At 38.5% G+C, this 26,436-nt stretch overlaps 1 protein-coding gene across 2 annotated transcripts in view; it reads right to left on the reverse strand.

Annotated features, from left to right (window-relative positions):
* LOC126175757 (pyridine nucleotide-disulfide oxidoreductase domain-containing protein 2-like) overlaps positions 1-25,065 on the reverse strand; it is a 188,603-nt gene extending 163,538 nt beyond the window's left edge. The window contains exons 1-4 of one of the 2 annotated variants that reach the window (XM_049922724.1): positions 24,839-25,065; positions 19,918-20,105; positions 15,031-15,186; positions 4,668-4,824 (exon numbers count right to left, since the gene is read on the reverse strand). In XM_049922724.1, the coding sequence (XP_049778681.1) occupies positions 4,668-4,824; positions 15,031-15,186; positions 19,918-20,105; positions 24,839-24,953 (616 nt within the window). In that variant the 5' untranslated portion in view covers positions 24,954-25,065. Of the gene's footprint in view, positions 1-4,667; positions 4,825-15,030; positions 15,187-19,917; positions 20,106-20,677; positions 20,750-24,838 lie in introns of those variants that run through there. The other variant, XM_049922725.1, reaches the window with a different exon arrangement.
* Positions 25,066-26,436: the final 1,371 nt, after the last annotated feature.

Genomic DNA, 26,436 nt, shown 5'->3' on the forward strand with positions numbered 1-26,436 from the left:
ATCTGTAAATATGAACACCATGTAACTAAAAGATGCTGTCTGTTACACACAGATGGCAGGCTCTAATGGCATAACATGCTGACGACATTCTGTTTGTAAATATCTTTGAGTGTTCACACTACTCCAACTGAGGAGCAAAATTCATTCTTACAAATAAAGATGAACCTTTAGAGAACATTTCAGAAATTATCCCCAGTTTTTCTGGCCCTTATGGAGTTGCAGAGATAGACTGGTCTAAAACTCAAAGTCTGGCACCAATTGCCAGGATACTTCTTTTGTGCCTCATCAACAATACACACATACATAGTTGTAATATGTCTGGCTGACATCCATCCCCAAATCCCATAGGGACACTCCGCCCCCCCCCCCCCCCCTCCCAATCTCCTGTTGCATATCTTGCTGACAACGGTAGTTTACTTTTCGTCCAAGGACAAGCAAGACCTGTGACTGTATTTTGAGACTAAATTAAAGATTATATCCAGGGGAACACTGAAAAATGGTCATGTTGTACTGTAGGTATGCTTATCTATGTTTCATCTCTGGGTCCAAATGCAACACTAAGAAGAAAAAATGTCATTTTATGCGTTAGAAAAAGGAAAAAAGGAAATTTCAAGGTAAAACAATGTGTCCTCTCCAAAAGTTGGCACGTTCTCAATCTCTGTGGGGTGCAGTGCAGCATCTCATGCAATTAAAAGAGTTGTGAATATGGCAATCCTGTTGGCATGATTGCGTAATAAGGTATGCAGCTTCTAAAACACATCTTATTCACTTTTAATTATGACAGCTGACCTCAAAAAAGTAACGGCCTGTCATTAACATGATCAGATGTGAATCTTTTCAAACCAACAGCTTTATAGATGGCATCAAAGTTGAATAAAGATTTTTTTTAAAAAGTGTTCTCCACAGTGATAAGTATTGATAAACAGAATTTTTTGATAGTCATATTTGTTGTTATTCAATATGAATCCCCCTCCCCAAAATTCCTTTTTTCTTTTTTCCACATTTCAGATTTTTCATATTTAACATCAGCTTAACATTGTTGGTACATAAAGAAATTTGTGAATATTATCTAGCCTTATTTCCTAACTCATTGGATGAAATGCCTTTAATCATAAAAAAGGTATAATTATAATCATTAACTCAAAAAGGTGATATCCACAATCATGTTAATAATACAGAAAGATATATTTTGGATACTTCAACGAACCATCCTTAAGTGGTAGATATCAAAGTAATATATCACTGCCCATGGCTCCCAACCCCTAAAAAAAGCCCTTCAGTGTATACTTATGGCTCCTTTGAGATGCAGGAAGGTTTATGTACGAGAGGCATTTGAAAAGTCTGTACAAAATTAAAAACTACTTACGTGTTTGGGGTAAACCTTTTTATTTTTGACACAGTCTTCTTTTAGACTTACACAATTCATCCAGCACTGTTCTAATTTATTGATCCCTTCCAATAATAGAAATTGTCCAAGTCTGCAAAATAGCTATTAGTTGCTGCATCACCTCCTCATTTGAATAAAATCTTTGTTCCGCCAGCCATTTCCTCAAATTGGGGAACAAATAGTAGTCTGAGGGAGCCATGTCTGGAGAACAGGGGGGATGTGAAATGAGTTGGAATCCTATTTCCATTAATTTTGCGACCACAACTCCAGAGGTGTGTGCTGGTGCATTGTCGTGATGGAAAAGGACTTTTTTGTGGTCCAATCGCTGGCATTTTTCTTTCAGCTCGGTCTTCAAACGTTCCAATAACAATGAATAATATGCATCTGTAATAGTTTTACCCTTTTCCAGATAGTCAATGAGGATAATCCCTTGCAAATCCCATATGACAGTCGCCATAACGTTTCTGGCCGAAGGAATGGTCTTCACCTTTTTTGGTGCAGATTCTCCCTTGGTAACCCATTGTTTAATTTTTCTTTGGTCTCAGGAGTATAGTAATGTATCGATGTTTCATCCACAGTGACGAAATGACACTTAAGTTCCTGAAGATTCTTCCTGAACAGCTGCAAACCATCCTTACAACACTTCACATGATTCCATTTTTGTTCAAGCGTGAGCAATTGCGGAACCCATCTTGGGGATAGCATTCTCATGTCCAAATGTTTATGCAAAATATTATGTACCCATTGATTCAAGATGCCCACAGCACTAGCAATCTCATGCACTTAACTCTTCTGTCATTCATCACCATATCATGGATTTTATCAATGATTTCTGGAGTCATAACCTCCACAGGGCGTCCAGAACATACAGCATCATTTGTACCCATATGGCCACTCTGAAAATGTTGATACCACTTATAAACTGTTCTAATCGAAGGTTCAGAGTCACCGTAATGTTTATCAAGCTTCTCTTTAGTCTCCTGTGGTGTTTTGCCTTTCATAAAGTAATGTTTAATCACCATACGAAATTCTTTTTCGTCCTTTTTTGACAATCACTCGACTTCCTTGATTCATACAAATGCCAAACACAAAGAAATAGACCAATATGGCTGAAACTTAGTTGTGTTCTTTCCAAAGATGCTACTAACTAAACATAACCTCAATACACGCCGGTGGTGCCATCTCTCGGGCTTCGCACGGACTTTTCAAACACCCCTTGTAACTTCTGTAATATTTAGCTCTTGGGGAACATCTTCACATCCACCAAATCAACTTTATCAATAATGGCGTATTTAGAATCTTGTTTTATCTTGGGTGAATTTGTACAGAGGCGCGTTCCTGAAGTGGTAAGAGAAAATGTCTTTATCACTTTAAAAAAAGTCCAAATGCATTTTGTCTTTTACCCTGTGTGACAAAGTTGCCTTTTTGTCACTAATAGCTTGTATTCTGTTTGTAGCTGTCTGGAATCTCCATGGTTAATGGGTACACTCAAATGACTAACATGCAGAAGCCATGAGTTTCAAACGTCCAATGAAATACAGGCATAAATATGATTATTTTTGTTCAGAACATTAATATTTAGCTCTAGAAGGGAAATGCTCCTATGACCTTATATGGGGTGTTGAAGAAGATGAGAGATATAAAGGATGAACATTAGTAAAATCGACAAACTTCAGGGATGGTTTCTGTGGTGTCACCGCCAGACACCACACTTGCTAGGTGGTAGCTTTTAAATCGGCCGCGGTCCGCTAGTATACGTCGGACCCGCGTGTCGCCACTGTCAGTAATTGCAGACCGAGCGCCGCCACACGGCAGGTCTAGAGACAGATCCTAGCACTCGCCCCAGTTGTACAGTCGACTTTGCAAGGAACTGTTCACTGACAACTACGCTCTCATTTGCCGAGACGATAGTTAGCATAGCCTTCAGATACATTTGCTACGACCTAGCAAGGCGCCATATTCAATTGATATTGAGATTCTATTAATGTATCATCAAGAGCGATGTTCTACAAATGTGGATTAAAGTTAAGTATTCCAGAAGCTACGTACTTTTCTTTATAGCATTCATTACGTATCCTGTTTCAGACCTCACGCCAGCCTGCGTGAGTTTAAGCGCGTGCCTTTCAGCTTCCTCTCATTGTGTCTAGGCTGTCTTGTCTAGACACAACAGTTTCCTTACTGGAAATTGGGAAAAAAAGGTTCAACGGACATGTGTCCAGAAATGCATTGTTGCCATGGTAGATGGCGCTGACAAATGAAAGTTCCTCTGCCCACATTCTGTGAGTTCCTTGTGTGTTGCAGGCTGTGTGATTGACACAGTGTAAGGAGCAGAATGGTCTGATACTCATGTCATGAACAAGCAAAGATGGTGTTCATGTATGGCCAAGCAAATGGAAATGGTCGAAAGGCAGAATAGCTATACCAAAACTAGTACTCTCACAGATGCCAACCACATCACCCAACATTTCAGGCCCTTTTTGGGCATTTGTGTGATCATGAGTCCTTTCAGGCAGGTGAACATTCAGGGAGGCATCGGACAGTGTGTACACCAGATTGGACAACTGTGGTCTACAGGGTATTGAGACGAACAATAGGACAAGCTCTAGGCAAGTGGACCATCAATACAGCATAAGCCAAAATACAGAAATCCATGTTGTGATGTGTGAACATATGCACTCTATCCCATGGAAGCCACTTTGAACATCTGTTGTGATCTGGATGCGATGCAGCTCAGTACTGTGTTAAAGGACAATTTGTTGTTGCACGCACACCGTCCATTTCTGTAGTCATGTTCACAGGATCTTTTTTGCTCCACTTCCATTCAGGAACCCATTCCTACAGTTTTTGAGTTTTAGTAATGTCATCCTGTATAAAAGAAGTTATTAAGTTCATTCTGTGATTCTAATGACAATATTCTACTACCAGAGATAAAGGAACAGATAATTATAATTAGGAACTTCATAAAGTGTTTCTTTTTCAAGTTTGTGCCAAGGCTAGATACTGAAGAAAATTTATGTTTTAATAACATACTATCATAACTCTATGAGGTATAAGAAAATGAGGGGAAGAATCCATCCAGCTGCAGGTGATTGCTGAGTGATGTACAGAAACATATAACAGTACAGAAAATTGCGTTAGCATCCAATTGAAGTGCACACACTTCTATATTCAATGAAAGCATTAGGGGGCTAGTCTGAGATTACAGAACACCCAGAATGATTTCCAACTGCAGTCTAAAGAAATATAAACTACTCATTTTTGAAAGCATGTATTAAGTTACCAGCAATTTTTAACTCTGGTGTTGACAGGACATGCAGAATTTTTTTTATGTACGTGTTTTCACTAAATATTTTCCCAATATCTGTTGGAGATGTGTCCAAGAATGGCTCCACAATCTTCACAATCTTCATTAAATGCTGCTCATACTCTGCATAAATCTGAAACATTGACAATCACTTTAACAATAATAATATTACAATATCCACATTTATTTTAAATTTAGACCATTCAAGTTTCTTCATTTTAGTGGACAATGATGAAGTTCAAAAATTATTTTCATTCATTCAAACTTCATGTCTTTTAGTTCCTTCAATGAGGAATGATCCTCAGGAATGTACTGCAAGAGAAATCACAAACTATGTGGGAAAAATTTTCCAAGCAACTTCTGATCTTTTGTTAGCTTTTAGTAATGTAGGAAAAGACAGATTGCTACTTATCATAAAGATTATATGGTAATGATATGAATATAATAGAGGTAAACATTCCACGTGGGAAAAATATATCTAAAAACAAAGATGATGTGACTTACCAAACGAAAGTGCTGGCAGGTCGATAGACAAACAAACAAACACAAACATACACATACAAAATTCAAGCTTTCGCAACCAACGGTTGCTTCGTCAGGAAAGAGGAAAGGAGAGGGAAAGACGAAAGAATGTGGGTTTTAAGGGAGAGGGTAAGGAGTCATTCCAACCCCCAATTTTGTGTGTATGTTTGTGTTTGTTTGTGTGTCTATTGACCTGCCAGCACTTTCATTTGGTAAGTCACATCTTCTTTGTTTTTAGATTATATGGTAAGTTTCAGACAAGCAAATATTAACAGACACTCACACACAAGCTTTCACCCCCAGCCTTGACAGAAAAGAGAAACACACACACCATTCATTCAGACAAGCAAGCACACCTCACACACACACACACACACACACACACACACACTCACACACATAATTGCCAACTCCAGCAGCTCAGGCAAGAATGCCCAGCAGCTTGGGCTTTTTGGCTTTTTGGCCCAAGTTACCAGAGTTGGCAGTTATGTGTATGCAAGGTGTGCTTGCTTGTGTGAATGCATGGTGCATATTTCTCAATTTCTGATGAAAGCTGTGGCCGGAAGCTCATGAGTAGGTATTTTTAACTGTACCTGTCTGCAACTTAATGTGTCATCTTTACAGGAAGTAGCAATCTATCTTTTCCTACATTGTTGATATTCCTACTTGGAGTTTCCATCATTTGATTTTGGTACTTTTTTATCTTCAGGATCATTTTCTATTAATTTCTAATACATATACAGTGGTATGTACTTCTATTATTTCTGAAGCACAGTGGATATTCATTGCTGGCATGCAGAAGAGGTGGGACACAATCTAAGGTTTGGAGAAGGTAACAGAAAATACCAACAGATTAATTTCTCTTAATTATCTCTGCCAGGATTTCATTTGTGACACCTTGTATAGCATTCTTTGTGAAGAATACTTTACAAAAGCCAATCTGGGAGGCAGTTGAGAAGTACTGCTCAGAATAATGAGTCAGTATTCAGTCATAGGCTGCTCCCTTAAAAACTAATTAGACTTTTTTTCTTCAATCCAGTTTTATAGATGGCTACATAATATTTCAGGCTCTCAGGAAATTCATCTCAGTACAAAGAGAGCTTAAAGGCAGCTCGCACAACATTGCAATACTATGCTGGAAACACTGGCATACCCAGCAGAAATACTGCATTTGAGTGACCTGACGAATTTTGTAATCATCTTAGGGGTTTATTTTTTGAAACTAATGTGTATTGCTGGTGCAAGCAGTGTTTGCCAAAAGTAAATATAATGCATCTGTATTTGGTTGTTTACTATCAGATGCGATATTTTCCTGTGCAGATGTAGCCATTGAACTTGGGGGGCTGTCACTGAAATATTTCATCATCTTAGCCGCAAAAAATTTCTAGAAATTCTGCTTCATTTGTATTACTATTTTTGTCAGTCTTTTGTTAATAATAATGAAAACTGTTTATGATATATTCTTGGATTGTTTTATCTCCTGTACAGAACACATGTGTTTAATTTTTTAAATAAAAACTGAAGGATTTTACATTACTAGTCATAATCAAATTTCAACCCTAGACTACATATTTTCTTCTGAATCAAATTCAGCTCTCCCTTCCTAGCACAAGGTACTTTAATCACAAGAGTTATCCATCCTAGTCCCTACTTCATTTAGTTTTATCCACATGTGTTTCAACTGAAAACAGAATTCATATGCTGTAGGAATATGTTTAACAAAGAGTTAAATTTTCTGTGGGCACAGTCTAATTTATATATCTTTTCCCAGCAGTCTTCTCATAATTTTTGTCCAGTCGCTATGATTGAGTCATTGTTTATGATTGTATGATGCAGTACATTCCTTTCATGAATGTACCCATAATCTGAGGTACAGTCAAACAACTCTATTTTGTTGAAGGGTGATGGAGGGAGGAAATGAAGCACATATTATTAAAAAATAAAACTCAAAATTACTGAAAAAACTATATTAATTTTCCGCCAAAATACTTATGTTAACATTTTTTAATAATTGACTACTACCTATAACTTGCGTCTTTAACAGAGTATAATTTGCATGAGACTTGTACAAATTATTTATCTGTTATGTAATGTCCAGATACATGCTAGTACATTCTATATCCACATTTTTAGTGGTTTTTGACACTGGCTGATGACACATGGAAAAATATCATAAAGCAAAGGTAAAACAGTAATAGAAACTTTTAAAACTTACAATCAGAGCTATATGGCATTTTCAGCTGCAAGAACAGTGCTGAACTGCAAATTAAGTTTGAGATTTTGTGGCAAATAGCTTAGGGTAGCCTGCTACTAGTCAATATCCATTACATTTTCTAGCTTTCTTGAAACTGTTTTTTTTGTTTCTCCCTGTGATTGTGTGCCCCTCACTGGATATACCATGGTTTCCTTCTATGAACTGAATCTAGATGTTCAACATATTTAATTGTTAAAAATTGGCCATTATAACAAAACAAAACATTTACTGTCACTTTTAACTCTAAATAATTGGAGATAGTTGAGTCTACAGACAAAGTGTCAGCGGCTGTTGCAGTATGTCCTTCAGTCATCACTGGGAAATTTACTGTGACAAATAACCTAACACTGGGAAATTCACTGTGGCAAATAACCCAAAACTGCACACCAATGACTATAGTGGTGCTGTATACATGGTAGCTGGATACCGGTGTGCACATCAATGAATGCAGAAATAGAGGGAGCTACCCAGGATGGAGAATGAAACACAACACACAGACTACAAGACGACAGAACCCAGACAAGGACAAACAACCATACAATAATGAGGTGCTATGAAAGCAGTTGCCACAATGGTGGCAATGAGATCAAGAGCAGCGAAGAGGCAAATCCAAGGCAAAACCAGAGAGAATAACCAGGTGACACACAAGGTGGCTGATAAGAGAAGTGGTCCTTGATTAGTACTGTTTTTGTGGTTTTCAATTCAAAGACTGGTTTGATGCAGCTTCCTACACTACTCTATTCAGTGCAAATCTCTTCATCTCTGCAAAACTATTGCAACCCACACCATTTCAGCCTGCTTGCTGTATTCATGTCTAGGTCTACCCCTACAATTTTTAACCCTCACCCCGCATACTTCACTCCATTACCAAATGGACTATTTCATAGTGCCTTAGTCTATGATCTATCAACTGATTCCTTTCTTTTAGTCAAGCCATGTCATAACTTTTTTCCAAATTTGGTTTGGTACATTGTCACTAGTAATTTGATCTACCCATCTAACCTTCCACGTTATCTGTAGCACCACATCTCAAAAGCTTCTGATCTCTTCTTTTCTTAAGTAGTGGGTTATTGTCCACATTTCACTTCCATACAATGCTACACTCGAGACAAAGACCTTCAAAAAAGACTTCCTATCACTTAAATTTCTATTAGATATTAAAAAATCACTCTTTTTCAGAAATTATTTTCTTGCTATTGTCAATCCACATTTTATATTCTCGCCACTTTGGCCGTCATCTGTTATTTTACTGCCTGAATGGAAAAACTCATCTACTACTTTTATTGTCTCATTTTGTAACCTAATTTTCTTAGCATTGCTTGATTTAATTAATCTACAGTCCATTAGTTATGTGTTTTATAAGAAACAGTGTATCAACCACTGATGAGATTGATAAAATGTAAACTGGACAATGGATGACAAAAGAAAGAAATAAATCATTAGTGTTGTTTTATTTATTGATATTCATCTAATAATCTCTTTTCAAGACACCATCCATTCCATCCACTGCTCTTCAAAGTCCTTTGCCATCACTGACAGAATTACAATGTCATACGAAAATATCAAAGTTTTCATTTCTTCTCCTTGAACTTTAATTGCATTGCTAAATTTCTCCTTAGTTTCTTTCACAGTTTGTTCAGTGTACAGACTTAATAACATTGTAAACCACTTCTATCTGACAAAAAATCAATGTTTAATTTTCCACAACAATTCTCCATTCAAGTCTACAAAAATGTCTCTAACTGTTTTATGAAGCTTAAGATATTTCCCGTTGCTGGGATGTAAACAGCTAATACCACCAACTTGTGTGTTTCCCAACCTAATAGTGATGGTTATTAGTTTTTCATCAATACATCTAGCAGCAAAGTTTTAGACAATTTTGGTCAAAGATCTGCAACTGGTGCTTCTGAAAAATTCAGTATTTGTTTAACTAGAAATATGAGAGAAAGGTAATTTGGAAGGAAAGAAATGCACTACTATGGCACTAAAATGAGAAGAATTATTAATCACAGTAACAACAGTATCAGAAGAAATAGTTTAATAACAAGATGTTGTTGGGTGACTGATTTTCTGAACTGCAGAATCTCTTGTGTGTGTGTAATCTATTTGATGATGTCTTTTTGACCAATAGTTCTGGATTGTATTTCATTCTCTGTTAATACATTTTCAGGTCTTCTTGCTATCTCTTTTTCTCATCCACATCAAAATAAAGAAGGATGGAATGTGAGGTTCTGTTAACAATGAATTTGTTGAATGTGAAGCACGAGCTCAGACTGTGGACAGATGAGGAAGGAAACTTGTTAAGTCTTGTTCAGAGGAATGGTTGCAAACTTTGCCATAAGTAGTTTAGAGAAACCATGGGAAAGCTACATCTGGATGTGTAAATGGGAATTTGAAACTACCACAGATCTTCTGAAATTAGTGTCTTAACAACTGCATCATCTTACTCTGCTAGATATTTAAAAATACAACCAGTGTGTGTATTGTTATAACGTCAAGTTTAACACATATATTTCAGAAAGACACAACACATGTAAGTCACAGAGTAAGTTAACAAGCGAGACATGTGTACACATTAGCATTCGAATGAGCACTGAGTCCCAGTCTAGCAGCCGCTGCTCGACTGGCCGCTTAGGTGGGGCAGCTGCTGCATGGCTGGCAGACAGCGCCGCACGTAGAGGACGCGTGTAATTGCGCGGCGGCACTTTGAATAATCGGCGAGTCACAACACTTTTCCCCCTTTGAAATTGTTGCACTGGTCCTGATGGAGGTGTCCTGGAGATGGCTAACATGCATAGGCGTTGTTTGACTCGCCGTAAAGTCTCGAGGAGGAGACTTTCCATACGGACGGAAGTGTCCTCGATGATAACAGGTCGAGATGACAGGAGACATAGGGGTCGAATCTGTTGGGGCCCCATGCAGCAATCTGCCCATTGCGGCAAGTCCAGTTGATATAACAGGAGACATGGGCGATGTGTCGGCGACCGTTGGAGGAGGAGGCGAGTAGATTGGCTCTGAGAGGGGATGGTCATCCAGTTCCTGCATGGGCATGTCTCCTGGTGGCGTCCGTTCTTGTGGTGGCATTGCGATGACGGTGAGAGGGGTGTGTTGTGAGTATTGAGAGATGCCAAGATCCTGAGCGCCAGGTAGAGCTGAAGGTGGGGTAGCGGCATTCAGAACAGGCGTTGCCGGCACACGAGGCCGAAGCTGGTCCGAATGACGCACTGCAACACCCGTGTCTGTCTGGATTTCATACAGGCGTCAGCCACGGTGTCATAAGATGCGGCCCGGACTCCATTTTCACCGCCTGCCATATCCCCGTACCCAGACGAGGTCATCGGCGGTGAACCGGCCAAGTGAAGGCACCTGCGGCCGTGAGGTGGAAGGCTGCAGAAGATGAAGTAGCGTGCGGGGCTGTAGGCCATGGAAGAGCTCAGCCAGGCTGTGGTTGCCCATTGGAGTTAAACGGTAAGACGCCAGAAACTGGAGAAGTGCATCATCAGCAGCAGAAGAAGTCAGAAGTTTCCGCATCTGAGCCTTAAATGTGCGGACCAGCCGTTCAGCCTCACCGTTTGATTGTGGATGGAACGACGGGCCCGTGACATGCATAACGCAGTGATGAGCACAAAAATACACAAATTCGGAAGAGGCAAATTTCAGACCATTATCAGTAACAAGAGTAGACGGGAGGCCTTCCAAAGAAAAAATGCGGGTGAGAGCACTGATGGTTGCCGCGGTGGTAGGCGACGTGCAACGGACAATGAAAGGAAAGTTAGAGTAGGAGTCAATTACGAGGAGCCAATAAGTACCTAAAAAGGGTCCCGCAAAGTCAGCATGAATGCGCTCCCAGGGCATCTCAGGCGAAGGCCACGGTGACAAAGATGACTTCGGGGCAGCGGCCTGTGATGCACAAGGGCCGCAGGCAGCGACCATGTATGCAATTTCAGAGTCGATGCCAGGCCAGTACACATGACGGCGCGCCAGAGATTTTGTGCGAGACACACCCCAGTGCCCTTGGTGAAGGAGGCGCAAGACCAAAGCATGCAAAGCCCCAGGTACCACAACACGCGGCGAAGCATTGTCAGTGGAAAGGAGGATAACACCATCCCTAGCTGTGAGGCAGTAGTGCAAAGCGTAGTAGTTCTGCAATGGATCAGAAGTCTTAGCGGACGGGCGATCTGGCCAACCCTTCTGAATACAGTGTAAAACCCGGGAGAGGGTAGGGTCAGAATCCGTAGCAGCCACCAGCCTGTCCCCAGTGATGGGGAACCCGTCCACAACCCGCTGCTTGGCAACATCCAGGTGGAAACACAAAAGTTCGTCCCTGTCGAATGCCAGATCAGGACCCATGGGAAGGCGAGACAGAGCATCAGCATTTGCATGTTGAGCTGTTGGCTGGAAATGAATCTCATAATTGAAACGAGACAAGTAAAGAGCCCAACACTGGAGGCGGTGTGCAGCCTTGTCGGGAAGTGATGTTGATGGATGAAACAAGGAAACAAGTGGTTTGTGATCCGTAACAAGGTGAAATTTTGAGCCATAGAGAAAAACACCAAACTTATGAAGAGCATAAATAATGGCCAAAGCTTCTTTTTCAATTTGGGAATACTTTTGTTGGGCATCCGTGAGCGTTTTGGAGGCATAAGCAATGGGCTGTTCTGAACCGTCAGAAAAACGGTGCGCAAGGACTGCACCGACCCCTTATTGAGAGGCGTCTGTGGCAAGAACAAGATGTTGGCCAGGTTGATAAGTAGCCACGCATGGGGCCTACTTCAGCATAGTCTTCAATTTCTGGAAAGCCGCATCGTATGACGCGGACCAGTGAAAAGGCACGTTTTTATGCAACAGGCGATGCAATGGCTGAGCCACCGAAGCCGCAGATGGTAAAAACATGTGATAGTATGCTATTTTCCCCAAGAAGGCGTGCAGTTCCTTAACAGATGTAGGGCGAGGAAGGGCATTGATCGCAGCAACAGTTTGCTGAAGCAGACGAATACCATTCCGAGAGAGTTGAAAACCCAAGTACGTGATAGATGCCTGAAAAAATTTTGATTTCTGAAGATTACACTTAAGACCGGCAGTCTTTAAGACATGAAAAAGTGTGTGGAGATTTTGAAGATGTTCTTCAGTGGTGGAGCCAGTGACGACAATATCGTCCATGTAATTGATACACCCAGAGACAGGGAGCAATAATTGTTCCAAGAACCGCTGAAAGAGAGCAGGGGCGCTAGCAACTCCGAATGGCAATCATTGGTATTGATAGAGGCCGAAAGGCGTGTTAAGGACCAGCAACTGCCGGGAAGCAGCGTCAAGAGGAAGTTGATGATAAGCTTCTGACAGGTCAATTTTAGAAAAATATTGGCCTCCAGCAAGTTTAGTAAACAGTTCTTCAGGATGGGGCATAGGGTAAGTGTTGATGAGGCATTGAGCATTTACAGTGGCTTTGAAATCACCAACGACAATGACAGGAGAGGACCACTCACTGGAAATGACAGGAAGCAAGACCCCTGAAGTAGTGAGACGATCCATCTCCCGTTTTACCCGATCACGAAGGGCCACAGGAATGAGCCGAGCCCGAAAAAACTTAGGCCGAGCAGTGGGTTTGAGCGTGATATGAGCTTCAAAGTCATTTGCACGGCCTAACCCAGGAGAAGAAAGGGACAAAAATGTCATCGACAAGGAATCCAATTGGGCATAAGGAATAGCATCAGAGATGATACTGACAGAGTCATCTATGGAGAACCCAAAAACACGAAAGGCATCAAAACCAAAAAGATTCTCCGTGTTACTCTGGTCGACCACAAATATGGGAACAGTGCGAATGATGGATTTATAAGATACCTCAGCATCAAACTGTCCCAAGAGAGAAATCTTCTATTTATTGTACGTCCATAATTGCCGAGTGACAGGTGACAGGAGTGGAGAACCCAATTAAAGATACGTCTGAGAATTAATTATAGTGGCAGCAGAACCAGTATCCACCTGCATGTGAACATCTCGACCAAGGATTTGGACAGTGAGGAATAACTTCCCTGAAAGGGAAGAAGTACAATTGACAGACAACACAGAATCAGAATCAGCGTCATGTTCATGAACATCATGTATGCGGTCGGATTTGCAAACGGAAAACACATGACCTTTCTTTTTGCAATTGTGACACACAGTCCAACGTTGGGGACAATCCTTGCATGTATGTTTCGTAAAACTCCGCGGGCGTGAAGGAAGTTGCTGGGGGTTTTGCTGCAGTTTCTTAGTGGGTTGTTTACGGTTAGGCCGAGGCTGCACGTGGGAGCGCACTGCGGCCACGTCGACCAGTGGGGACGCACTGCACACATCGTCAACAGTGCACAGATGTTGTATTTCCCTGACATCACCCCACGCCCTTATTTGCGCCCCAGCAGCGCGAGAAATTTCAAAAGACTGCGCAATGGAGAGAACTTCATCTAGAGTCGGATTTGCCAACTGAAGGGCATGTTGCCCTTTGTCGGGAGCCGACCGGATAATAGCATCCCATACCATGGAATCGGCATAGGATTCTTTGTGAATGTCAGTAACAAATTGACACTTTCGACTGAGGCCGTGAAGTTCAGCAGCCCAAGCACGATAGGATTGATGTGGCTGTTTTTGATGACAATAAAGGGCAACACGAGAGGCTACCACATGCGTTTGCTTTTGAAAATAGACAGACAGAAGTGAGCACATTTCAGCAAAGGACAAAGATGCAGGATCCTTCAAAAGGAGCCAATTGCGACAACAACTGATACATTTGAGGTGAAATCCAGGAAAGGAACAGAGACTTACATGGTTGTTCATCCGTGACATGAAATGCCAAGAAGTGCTGTTGAAGACGTTTTTCATTATCAGACCAGTCGTCCGCTGTCTCATCATAAGGAGGAAAAGGAGGTATAGCCAACGACGAGAAATGCCCCGCATTTGACATCGCGACGAAATCGCGAATCGCCGCTGTTAGAAGTGTTTGCTGTTCAAGGAGATTTTGCACTAGTTGCTCGACAGTAGCCATGGAAACCTGTGGGTCAATGGTGAAAAGGAAAAATCCCATCCTCATCACCAATTTTTATAACTTCAAGTTTAACACATATATTTCAGAACGACACAACACATATAAGTCATAGAGTAAGTTGACAAGTAAGACATGTGTACACATTAGCATTTGAATGAGCACTGAGTCCCAGTCTAGCGGCTGCTGCTCGGCTGGCTGCTTAGGTGGGGCAGCTGCTGCATGGCTGGCAGACAGCACCGCACGTAGAGGATGCGCGTAATTGTGCGGCGGCACTTTGAATGATCGGCGAGTCACAACATGTATGTCTATATGTGTGATGGGAGGGGAGGGGAGCACACTTGTACCTCCCCCATCACAACTGTCATTCTGTGATGTGTGGTGCATACAATTAATTCTTCATATCTATATAGGGTTACATTACTTTGTGATGTGATATTTTGAGTTGTGAGTTTATTTGCTAGTTATTCCAGTATGTAAATAACAACAAGGAAATAACACTTGTGTAGCAATGTGCACATAAGTGAAGGCAATAACCAACTTACCTCTGCATCAAGATGTGAAAATTTAGCAATTTGTTCTTTATTATAGCTGTCATCTTGACCAAGTGTGAGAGATCGAGGACTGTTTGATTTCCAGAAATCTGGTCTCAGTGGTGTGTACAAGTTTGGATTGCGCTCATACACTTTCAGCCCATGATTCTAAACATAAAAATTGTTTGTTACTAAACCAGTTATCAATTATATGCATTCATTGTGTACTCATAATCTTCCTACAGTGGATCACATGCTAATTAAATTCTGTCTTTCTGTGCTATATATAGACTGTACAAGAAACTAAACAGGCAATATACTGCAACAAATGTCATTCACTCAAGGACAAGAATGCAGGCAAAGTCATGTCATAGAAGTGATTTCTTTAACGGACAACAATGGTTTGTTTTAGGGCACCAACACACACGAGCCATTTTGAATGATACAGTCCCAATCTGCGTAAGTCATATGTACCCCATAAAGGACATTGCTCACAAGGGAGAACTATATCTATCTTGCATTGAAAAGCAGATGAGTTAGGAAGAAAATACATAGCTTTGATGTTCTAATTAGAAATCTGCACCCTGATATACTTATTGTCACAGAGCATCAGAAATTTATGGATAATATGTATTACTAAAAATTGCTGAATTATGCCTAGGTACATTTTGCTGCAGAAAGCAGCTTATAAATGGTGAATGATTCAACCCCTCTCTGAGGTGGTTGCAATTCCCAATGAAAGTGATCTGACCCTTTTGAGTGTAGAGCAACCATGCTTTCTGATATGGTATACAGGGTGGAACCATGAGGAACTTTTCAAAATGTTCAATGAAATCTGAATGTGGCCTGAAGTAGGACTGTCAATATTTTTAAAGATATCAGGAATATAATAAATCAGTGTTAAAAAAAATCATTATTGGCCCTTAAGATATAAAAAAAATATCAGTGTATTGACAGCAAAAAAATTAACATACCAGCGGAAAAATTGTTAATATACTGCCAGATTTAGAGCTATATATTTAAGTACTGATTTATTATTAGATATTCTGTACATCAACAAGCTGGCAGCCTGCTTATCCCCCTTAGAGCAAGTATTGAAAGGAAACGGATGCACGTTCATGCCTGGTGACAACCACTTTGCTAACAGTGGTAACTATAGGTAAGTGGCACAATAAAAGATGTCTGATGGTTCATTGTTCGGTTTCATCACAAATCAGATTTGTCTGGAACACTTCATGTCAACTTCCCTGTTTTTTCACTTCTTCAAATGCCAGAGACCTAACAGTTGTAGTGTCAAAATTACATGGTGAAGATAAAGGTTACAGTTTTTGTTGGTAGTGCTGAGTGCCAATTACATCAGCATTTCCTCTCACATGTTTCTGTCTGCTGCAAAGACCAGTCTTGTCATTTAGATTTTTGTTCATCAGTTCCAACACCTGTTTTTGAAGAATGCCGATGTGAAGAAGTACATTAGAAATTGTTTTTTAATGCAACTGATGTGCTATTTCTTCATATCGGCTATCTTGTTATTCCATTCACACCACCACCCCCCAGGGCAATCAGACTTCTTCTTTGTACCATCTATATTTGCTTCACACAGTCAAAGAGAAAGACTGGATGTGATGAAAGCTCAAAAAGTAGTAAGACTCCTTCACACAGTGAAACTAAAATTATGTTCTACTACAATTTTAAAAGAGCACTTCAAATATTTATCAAAAATTGAGAAAAAAATATAATATATAATGAAAATATTGGCACTCAATACTACCATTTCAATACTGATGTATCAGTGAAAAAATATCTCTGATATATATCAATATTTTTTTTGGAAAAAATAGTGATATATCGATATTTTACCAACACCCTAGTCTGAAGCAGCAAAGGGTGTTTCATGTGGGCTTCCAACATTAACATGTACATGAATAAAATGGCAAAAAATCCCTCTAAGACACCCAATTGAGCAACACCCTCAGTGTCACCCATGCAGCTTAGTCAGGCACTTTAAAAATGTCACTGTAGAGATACAGCCATTCACTGATTCCTGGGTGCAGGTGCGACAGGCAACTGTTTCGACACACTTCAGCAGAGTTGCACTACATCACTGAACTAGCACTTACTACCTGCATATAAAATCTAAAATGTGTATAAAGGGATGCCTGTCATGCCAGAACCTAGGAATTGGTGAATGGTTGTTTTTGCATAGGAAAATTTTAAAGAGCTTAAAAAAAGTGTATGGGTGGCACAGAGGGTGTTGCTGAACTGGGAGTTTTACAGTGGGATTATCAGGCTGTTAATCATGGATTTTGATGAATCTTACGTATGTTGTAGAAGGTCCTGTCCAGAAAACCCAGCTAGCAGATTTTCATGTGACAGCTCGTGGTTTTCGAGAAAATTAATACTGAATTTTTATGTGTACCTCCTACACTTATAACATTACCAAATGTTTGACAAAGCAAGCATATAGTACAACAGCTAAGGTTTGTGGATACCATGCTGGCAGTATGGGTGCAAATACTGTCTGTGTACTTTTTTCTCAACTTCATCACTTTGAGTGAAGATTCCACAAAAATAGATTCTTTAATTTTGCATCAATTTAGCACATCAACTTTCCCAGGGATGATAAAATATGCATGGGTCACACCAAAGCTAGTCAAAAAAATAGTATCCATTTTGAGTTAAAACAAACTGTATTTTCCACTATGTCTTCTGAGAAATCCATGTGCCTGCAAATCAGTAGCTTTCAGTAAATGTGTGGTGCTCTACTAACTTGTGTTTCAGTTACTACAACAAATATGATCCGCAATTCTGTTCTAGAACAGCAAGTGATTGTGAGTAATAATAATTCTATAATCTATCCAGTAACAAACAGAACACACATTTGAAGAAAGTTTGCTGTAATGACTGACATTTATGACAAAAATGACTATGTTTGAATAATTTTGCATGACACCTGCTTCTTAATGATATTCCATATGAAGAATTTGAAGGAAAAAAACCATACAAAGGTAGGATTTAAACCTGTGCTGCCAATGTGGCAGTCGAGAACTTTAGATGCTATGCTATGCTCACTTTGCTGAAACAAGTCTAACATATAAAACTTCAACATTGATTTTCTCAGAAAGTAGGGGCCATCACATGAAAAGCTGCTAGCCAGACAATGGGAACTTCGTTGTTTTATTCACTATGTCTCAATGTTGTACGTGCCTGCTGCACCGGCTCCTCCCCCCCCCCCCCCCCCCCTGCCTGCCACTCCCGTGATCACACCACAAGAGGGCATATGACAGCAGAAACATCCTTGTCGCTTCAGATCGCATTCAAATTTCATCAAATGGTTTCAGAAGATCCCTGATGGTTCCATCCTGTATAGAGCAAAAACTGTGGTCATGCTACACTTCAAAAGGGTCGGATCATGTTCAATGGGATTGCGGCTCCACAATGTCCTAAGAGATGAGTTGAATCACCCTGGGGGTGTCAAGAACATCATCTTATTGCATATCAAACTGTTTGTTGTTGTTTTCAACTGCAAAATGTGTAGGTATCAACACCCCCAAGGTAATGGGTGGTTTCACTGGCATCCCTTATGCCACCCCCTGAGGTCTTTTCACATTGATTCTGAGTGATGGCATGTCTGAAATGTTTTCCTTGGCCACCCACAAAAAAACTGTGAGATTTAAAAACTGGGCATCATGGTTCTGACCTCCAGCACACAGGCATTGTGAGAAGTTGTGAAATGTGGTAAGAGGGGGTGTGACAACCTTCGCATCATGTGACACATCTGCCGTGGCCTTGAGCAGAACTGTGGTGACATTTGGTGTCAATGTGACATCACTAACCCACCTTAAACCTCACATGAACTTCTGAGCTCTGGCCTTTTTTTTCTCCTGTTTACATACTGTGCTGTTTGAAGCATTGCTGAGCCTGAGGGTGAAATCATAGGGTGCCACATTTTTGCACCACTACAGAGGAAGGGTGTACACACAATTGAGTCAAATTACTAACTTCTGCACTGCAATGGGAGACAATTACAGAATCTTGAAAAAAGGATCCTTTAATTGTGCTGCACAGTGTATATGTATAATTTTGATGTTCACTGATGTGTGTTTAGCAGAGTGTTACAGTAAAATATACAGTCCAAGGTGTCTTCAAAAATTCAATTGATGTCAGTATGCTAGGGCAGGTGATGCAGGATTAATTGGCCTTATCTAGCCAAAACTGCATTTATCATCACATTGTTTAATTATGCAATTTTATGTTTGTATTTAACTGAGCACAACTCACACACACCTGGCCACTGTTATCTCTAGGTGCTGTGCAGTGAGAAGTGATAGCTGGGGTGGGTAGTAGGGGTGCAGAAGAGGCATGATATGGGGAGGGGACAGGATAGCAGGGGAGGTGTGGGGAAAGATCCTATAGTGCAGGCACGATGAGGGGACAGTGTGGTAGTAGGAAGACTCCAGTTGTCCTGAGCTGTGAAGCAAACTCAAGAACACTGTGTTGCATGGCATGCTTCACAAGTGGGTGGTCCGACTGCCCCTTGGCCACAGCTTAGTGGTGGACACTCGTGTGGACAGATAGCTTGCTAGATGTCATGATCATGTACAATGCTGCACAGTGGTTGCAGCAATGTTGGTTTTTTTCACAGTTGACCCTGTCTTTGATGAAGTAAGAAAAGCCTTTGATAGAACTGGAGTATGTCAACAAATACATTTAAAAAAATGAGCAAATGGCATTTCAGAATCTCCAAATTGCTTTACTATGCTCATTTATGTAATATTGGATATAAAAGAAAATAGCAACTTCTGCACCCCTCCCATTTTTCATATGTTGCACAGGGATGTCTCCACAAATATCAGTATAGTCTTATTACTATAAACGATATGTGAGTATTTGAATACAAACCTCAAGCTGAAGATCCTTGTATATTTGTGGTCTCAAAAGACTGAGAACATAGGATGCACGTGAAAACTTGAAACCAGGAATGATTTCTTCAGTTACAGCTGCACCTCCCACAACATGCCGCCGCTCTAAAATGCAGACATTACAGCCAGCCTTTTGTAGATATGCTCCACATACAAGTCCATTATGTCCTGTGAATCATACCACTGCTTCAACCACTCATGCAAGACAAGGTTTTATTTTAATGAAAAAATAGTGTGTTTGTTTGTTTATTTATTGCAAAGGGCATTCTGTGGAATATGTTAATAACTATCACTATTTGGGGAAATGTTGTCTTTACACATGCCATTGTTTACATTATACCTAGGATTTTCCCGTATCTTATGTCATGACTGTACAAATCTTAGAGGAAAATATTGAGTGTTTTATACTTCATTTACTATATACCTAGAATTTTGCAGTATCTTATGATACTAATATAAAAATCTTAAAAGAAATTATACAGTGTTTTATAAATTACCACAAAATGTTTGCTTAATTAAGTGAAATATATTAAGTAATGGAAATCAGGGTTGTATCATTATAATTAAAATATTATATTCTTCAAAGAGATATCAAGACTTTAAATTACTAAAATCTGACAGAAGCAAAATAATTTGGGCAGTAACTAAAAGAAAACTGAATTATGTAGGAAACCAGTTCAACTGGAAAATGGTGCATTGTTGATGGAACTAAGTTATGCTGATTGTGATTAAATGTTTACCTGAGCACAAATCCCCTTTCCCTTCCATCAAAATATTGTGACTTGGATAATGTGAACTATGCCATCATTCTCATTCCACATTCATTGGCTGAACAATCTGTGTAAGAGACTATATTATTATAAATATACACATCTATATTAGAATGATGTATAGGCGAAGATCGTGATGTTCACAACAACCTCAAAGCTCAACACAAATGGGACTGTATTTTAATGTACCCCTGTTCAATCTGCACGCAAAAAAATCATCTTTTTAGGAGGCATGAGGTCTCTCTCTCTCTCTCTCTCTCTCTCTCTCTCTCTCTCTCTCTCTCTCTCTCTCCCTCTCCCTCCCCCCTCCCTCCCTCCATCCCCCCCCCCTCAGTCTCTCTCTCTCTCTCTCTCTCTCTCTCTCTCTCTCTCTCTCTCTCTCTCTCTGTGTGTGTGTGTGTGTGTGTGTGTGTGTGTGTGTGTGTTTAAGCATAGGTTTTAAATTTAATTTATTGGCAGCCTCATATTTTATTATATACTATAACACGGAATTTGGCCTACCCTTGTAATTGCTAGAAGTGGGTCATTATCATCCTGGGGCTTGAGTGACCTACACTGTCTGTTTAATCTTCCCCAACCTATCCCTCTCTCTGCTCAAAGGAAGAAATAATAGTTCTGAAAGCTAGGTTAGTGCTATCACTTTTATATACGTCCATTACAAGTACTGAACATTTCACTTCCCAAAGGTAAGTACAGTCCATAATTCATTAGTTTTCTTGATTTAACTTTTCTTTGATACAATGACATATTTATCACAGATAAGTGTATGTGAAATAATTTTACAATTATATGCAGTTAATAACATACTATTCTGTACAATTGCAAACAAATGGTTAGAATTTTACCTGTCAAACAGATTACAAAAAGTTGAAATTAATTTTGAAAAAAAAAAGAATACAACCACTCATCAATGTACCATCCCCTCCTCTGACACAATGCCTATCAGATATGGTGTGCCACAAGGCTCAATCCTGGGACCCATGCTGTTTCTGCTATACATTGATGACATAAGCACGAAGCTTACTACAGAACATACCACACTATTTGCCAATGACACAAGTATACTAATAACAAGTACTGATACAGAGATCCACAACCAAAAAATTAAGCCGCTTATGTCGTCACTCAGCAAATGGTTCAATGAGAACAAACTGATTATAAATATACAGAAAACAACGTACATCAACTTCAAACTCTCATCCCAAAAACAAGAGATGCCCAATGTAATTCTAAATAACCAAGAGCTTACGTGTGTGGACTCTGTCAAGTTTCTTGGCATATGGCCTGAAGAAAATCTTAAGTGGGAGACTCACACAAATTGTATCTCAAAAAAGCTATCAACTGTATGTTACATTTTAAGGATACTCAAAAAATCAGTCAAAAAATCTGTTCTCATACATGTGTATTATGCTTACTTCCACTCTACATTACAGTATGGAATCATATTTTGGGGGAACTCGCTTGGGGGTAGATATATTTTCAAAATGCAAAAAAAGGCAATACGCATAATATGAGACCTAAGACATAACGAATCATGCAGACAACATTTCAAAACAAATGGCATTATGACACTGCCCTCTGCTTACATTTATAATATCATCTCATTTGTCAAGTCATGCCTGTTAAACAATGACTGCACATTAAAATTCAATGGAAATATTCATAACTATGCAACAACGCAGCAATCTGACCTACATATGATTCAGTCCAGAACTACCTGCTACCAAAAAAGTGTTTTAAATGTTGGGATACAAATGTATAATAATTTACCAAATGAAATCAAAGCAACAAAGAACCCAAGAGCCTTCACACATAAGTTTAAAAAAAATATCTCTTGGACCAATGCTTTTATGCAGTTGATCATTTTTTGAAAGGGGTTAAAATTGTAAACAATTTAATAAATGTTCAGTTAGGTCTGAAAATTATATACTGTGCATGTCTATGAAATATATTGGATTATTTTACTATTACATTTGTATTGGCTGTTTGTACTTTACTATACAACAATTGTATTTACTGTACAATTCTAAGATTTGTATTGACAGTTTTGTTTAAGATAGATAATTTCCTCGCTACAAAATAATGTAAAAATCAATTTGTAAAAATTACTTGTAAATATGCTCTCTTGACCTGTCCAATATCATTTGTACAACTGTACAATACTATGATTGCCTGGATCAATAAAATACAATACAATACAACATGCAGCTACACATGCAGCAACAGTCACAATAAAAATGAGCATACAGACATAATTTTTATTACATTTTTATATTTTTGCAAATACAGTTATTTTTAACTTGGGCACTTCAGCTTATTATAATGAAGGAAATACTCTGCATTATTTTTAATGTCAATGATTCAAGTACTTTTCAGAACTATAAATCTGTTTCTAAATAACATGATTTTTAATTCTTTTTGAAGTATGATACTCTTTTTATTTATTTAGGTAATGCACTGAACAGTTTTGTGTCAATACTGTGCGCTTTCTCAGTACATGTCTTTTGCAAATATTTCCCTATGAAAATCATTTGTATTCCTTGTTTCTGCTGAACACTGAGAATTCCTACTGTACCAAATAAAGTATACTTTCTTAAATACATTTAGATAGGAGGGTAAACATTTTAAATTCATTGAAAATATACTCACATGATTCATTATGTTTAACCCCTTTGATTATTCTTATTGCTCTCTTTTGGACTATAAATGATTGTTTAGCCAGATTAGGATTCTCCCCAAACACTATATCATATCTTAATATGCTATGACTGTGTGCAAAGTAGGTTTATAACACTTTTTCAATATTAGAGAAATTTTAAGCTTTCTTAGAAAATACCAATACTGACTTAATATTTCTGTTTAACAATAATTTGGTATGTTTCTCCCAACTTAAATGTGCACTGACTCATACTCCTAAAAATATGGTTTGAGGTGATAGGTCTACCTTACACTGCCAAAGTCCTATTGCTAGAATGGTTCCCAGTTTGTTCCTCATATGGCTGTAGTTCATGCAAATTGTGTCTTGATTTTTCATCCACAATCAATGTGTTGTCCCTAAACCATCTGTTTGCCTTTTTCTATTTGTTCTGCATCAGTTTATATTAATGTCCAGTTCCTCTAACTGTTTTGAGAAATCATTAATAATTCTGTTCAATATGATGTCATGCACTGGTGGTCCACAGCTAGTTATTACAGAGGTTCATTACCATTGAGTGTATCACATTCTGTGACAAAGTATGTATTTTATTTCCTACTATATCATGTGAGCACTGTATGAAAAATATGCTGGTCAGTACTGTGCAAATAGCTGAGCAGTGGAATGAAGTTAAGTTTTTCAATAGATAAAATAATGTGTCTTTGTTAGTTAGTAATATGTTTTGTGGGTCATTTTTACATTCTTGTTGAAAGGATGTGGAATGAGAGTAACTTATTCATGCTGAAGAAACTTCCTTTTAGGGTCCTAAATTTAGTATACGTCCCATACTGCTGTAAGAAGTGAAAAATAAATAACCAGCAATGGATTCAGTAACTTCAGAGTTTTACATTTTCACATGAATTATGTCTTTTGTTTGGACTTTTATAGGTTATGTTTTTAAAAAAGAAGCTGACTAAAAACATAATACTGATAAAGTATACATAAAGCCAATCAGCAGTTTGTCTGATTATGACTTACCATATCAGTTTGAAATTATATTGGTAATATACCTGTTTGATCTTTATAAGTGCAATGTTTTATATTAATATTTTTTCTCCAAATGTTTTACAAATACAGTCAGAATTGCTTCAGAAATATAACATATGGTGTATGTTTAGGTGATTTCCACATGTCATGTAACACAGATACTTCCTTGAAATTGTTATAAACTGTTATGAAAAAGAAACTACATGTCAAAGTTTTACTTGTTTTAAGAAAACTTCAGTGTTAGATTGACACAAAAAAACCTGGTCAAATTCATGTAAAAATGTAAAACTCTGCTGTTATTGGACCCATTTCTGAAAACTTAAAATAGGGTTCCTCATTTAGAGACATTAAAACAAAGTAAATCTATCATAATGCTGCATGTTATGATGACATCTCAAGTTTGCAACATGAAAAAGTGCTTGAAGACAAAATAACAAATGTAATTTAACCTGCTCCTACAATGACAGCATCATACTTCACTTTTGGCTGTTTGGAAGGCAGATGTAAAAGCCTGACAAAAGTGTGAAAAACAGTTGTTGCTTGAAGCAGTTGACCTTTCATCATGTTTTGTTTAAACTAGACTTTATCTGTAGGCCAGCTGAGCACTCAGTCACAACATTCAGCTTCAACTGATAACACCAAAGGCATAAAAAAGGTACCACTACTATGAATCAAAAGAGTCCCTCTTTGCAGGACAAGATGCTTTAGCTACAATGATGTCTACATATTGCATCATCATTCCATAGAAATAAATGAAAAAACTCATACAGAATATAATATAATGTGGCAAGCACAAGCATAGAGTCATTAACATATTTTGTTAAATATTAAATATGTTAGAAGTGTATTTATGTCACTAATTTATGGAGGAAAAAAATACCAGACCAACAGTAAAGTACATGCTCTATCCAAATATTGATGACATCATATTATATAAGCAAATGAATATATTTTTTCAACTGACAAAATGCTTGTTTCATGGCTGACAAATAATGAAATTATATTTTAAAAACTTAAATGAAATAACTTCCAGTTTTAAGTGAAATAACTTCTATTCAAAAGCATTTCTCAATTTATTGTCCCCTGCTAACTCTTTGTATATTTGATATGAAAGAAATAAAGATGAGTGCCAGGAATAACTCACACATAACACAATGATCCACATAGCTGCTTCTTCTTCTTCATCTTCTCTTCATGTATTAACCCAACTGCCTGTTATGATACCCATCTCCTAAATGGTCTTACTACATTTCTTCTTACAGTGCATTTATAATTTAGAGTCTTTACCAGTAACCTTTCTCCACCCATATGGTCTACGTGTTACTTCCATTTTCTCTATTTTCCTTTATTTTCTCGTTTGGGTTGTATATTCCTAAGTCTTCCATTACATCTTCTTTTCTTTTTTGATCTTCCCTTCTATATCCCTCCATTCCTCTTAGAAATCTCATTTCTTGAGCCTGTATTCTACTTTCTTCATGTCTTGTTGTCACTCAAGTTTTACTTTCATGAGTAGGAGTTCATACTGCTCCTGCTTTAAAAAAATTCAGCTAGGTTTCTTTCTTGGCTTTGTTCTGTAAACTTTTTATGTTGGTTCCTCAATGGAAGTAAATTTATTTAATTTTTGGTCCATGTCAAGGTTATATTTGTAAATGATGTAGCATCCTAAATATTTAAAATGTTTTACTTGCTCGAAGATTTTATTATTCAAGACTCTTTTAGATCTTAGTGGTTGTCTGCCCCGATATGCCATAACTTTTGTTTTTATTCTGTGATAGATTGATTTTTATTTATCCCCATTTGATTACATTTTGTACCAAGTGTGTACTTGTAATACAGGACAACTTAAACCTATTTTATTACAATATTTAACCTATTTATTACAATTTAATACATCAAAGTGGCAATATTTATAATAATATTGCATACATTTATACCCATTTTTTAGACCCAGAAAATTATTTACAGAGTACATTACACACATATTTACATTTTCCCTCACTATTCATGTTCTCATGAAATCTACATATAATAATATGTTCAATTAGTT

Source organism: Schistocerca cancellata, chromosome 3 (assembly GCF_023864275.1).
Source record: "Schistocerca cancellata isolate TAMUIC-IGC-003103 chromosome 3, iqSchCanc2.1, whole genome shotgun sequence".
In the NCBI taxonomy this organism is placed as follows: domain Eukaryota; kingdom Metazoa; phylum Arthropoda; class Insecta; order Orthoptera; family Acrididae; genus Schistocerca; species Schistocerca cancellata.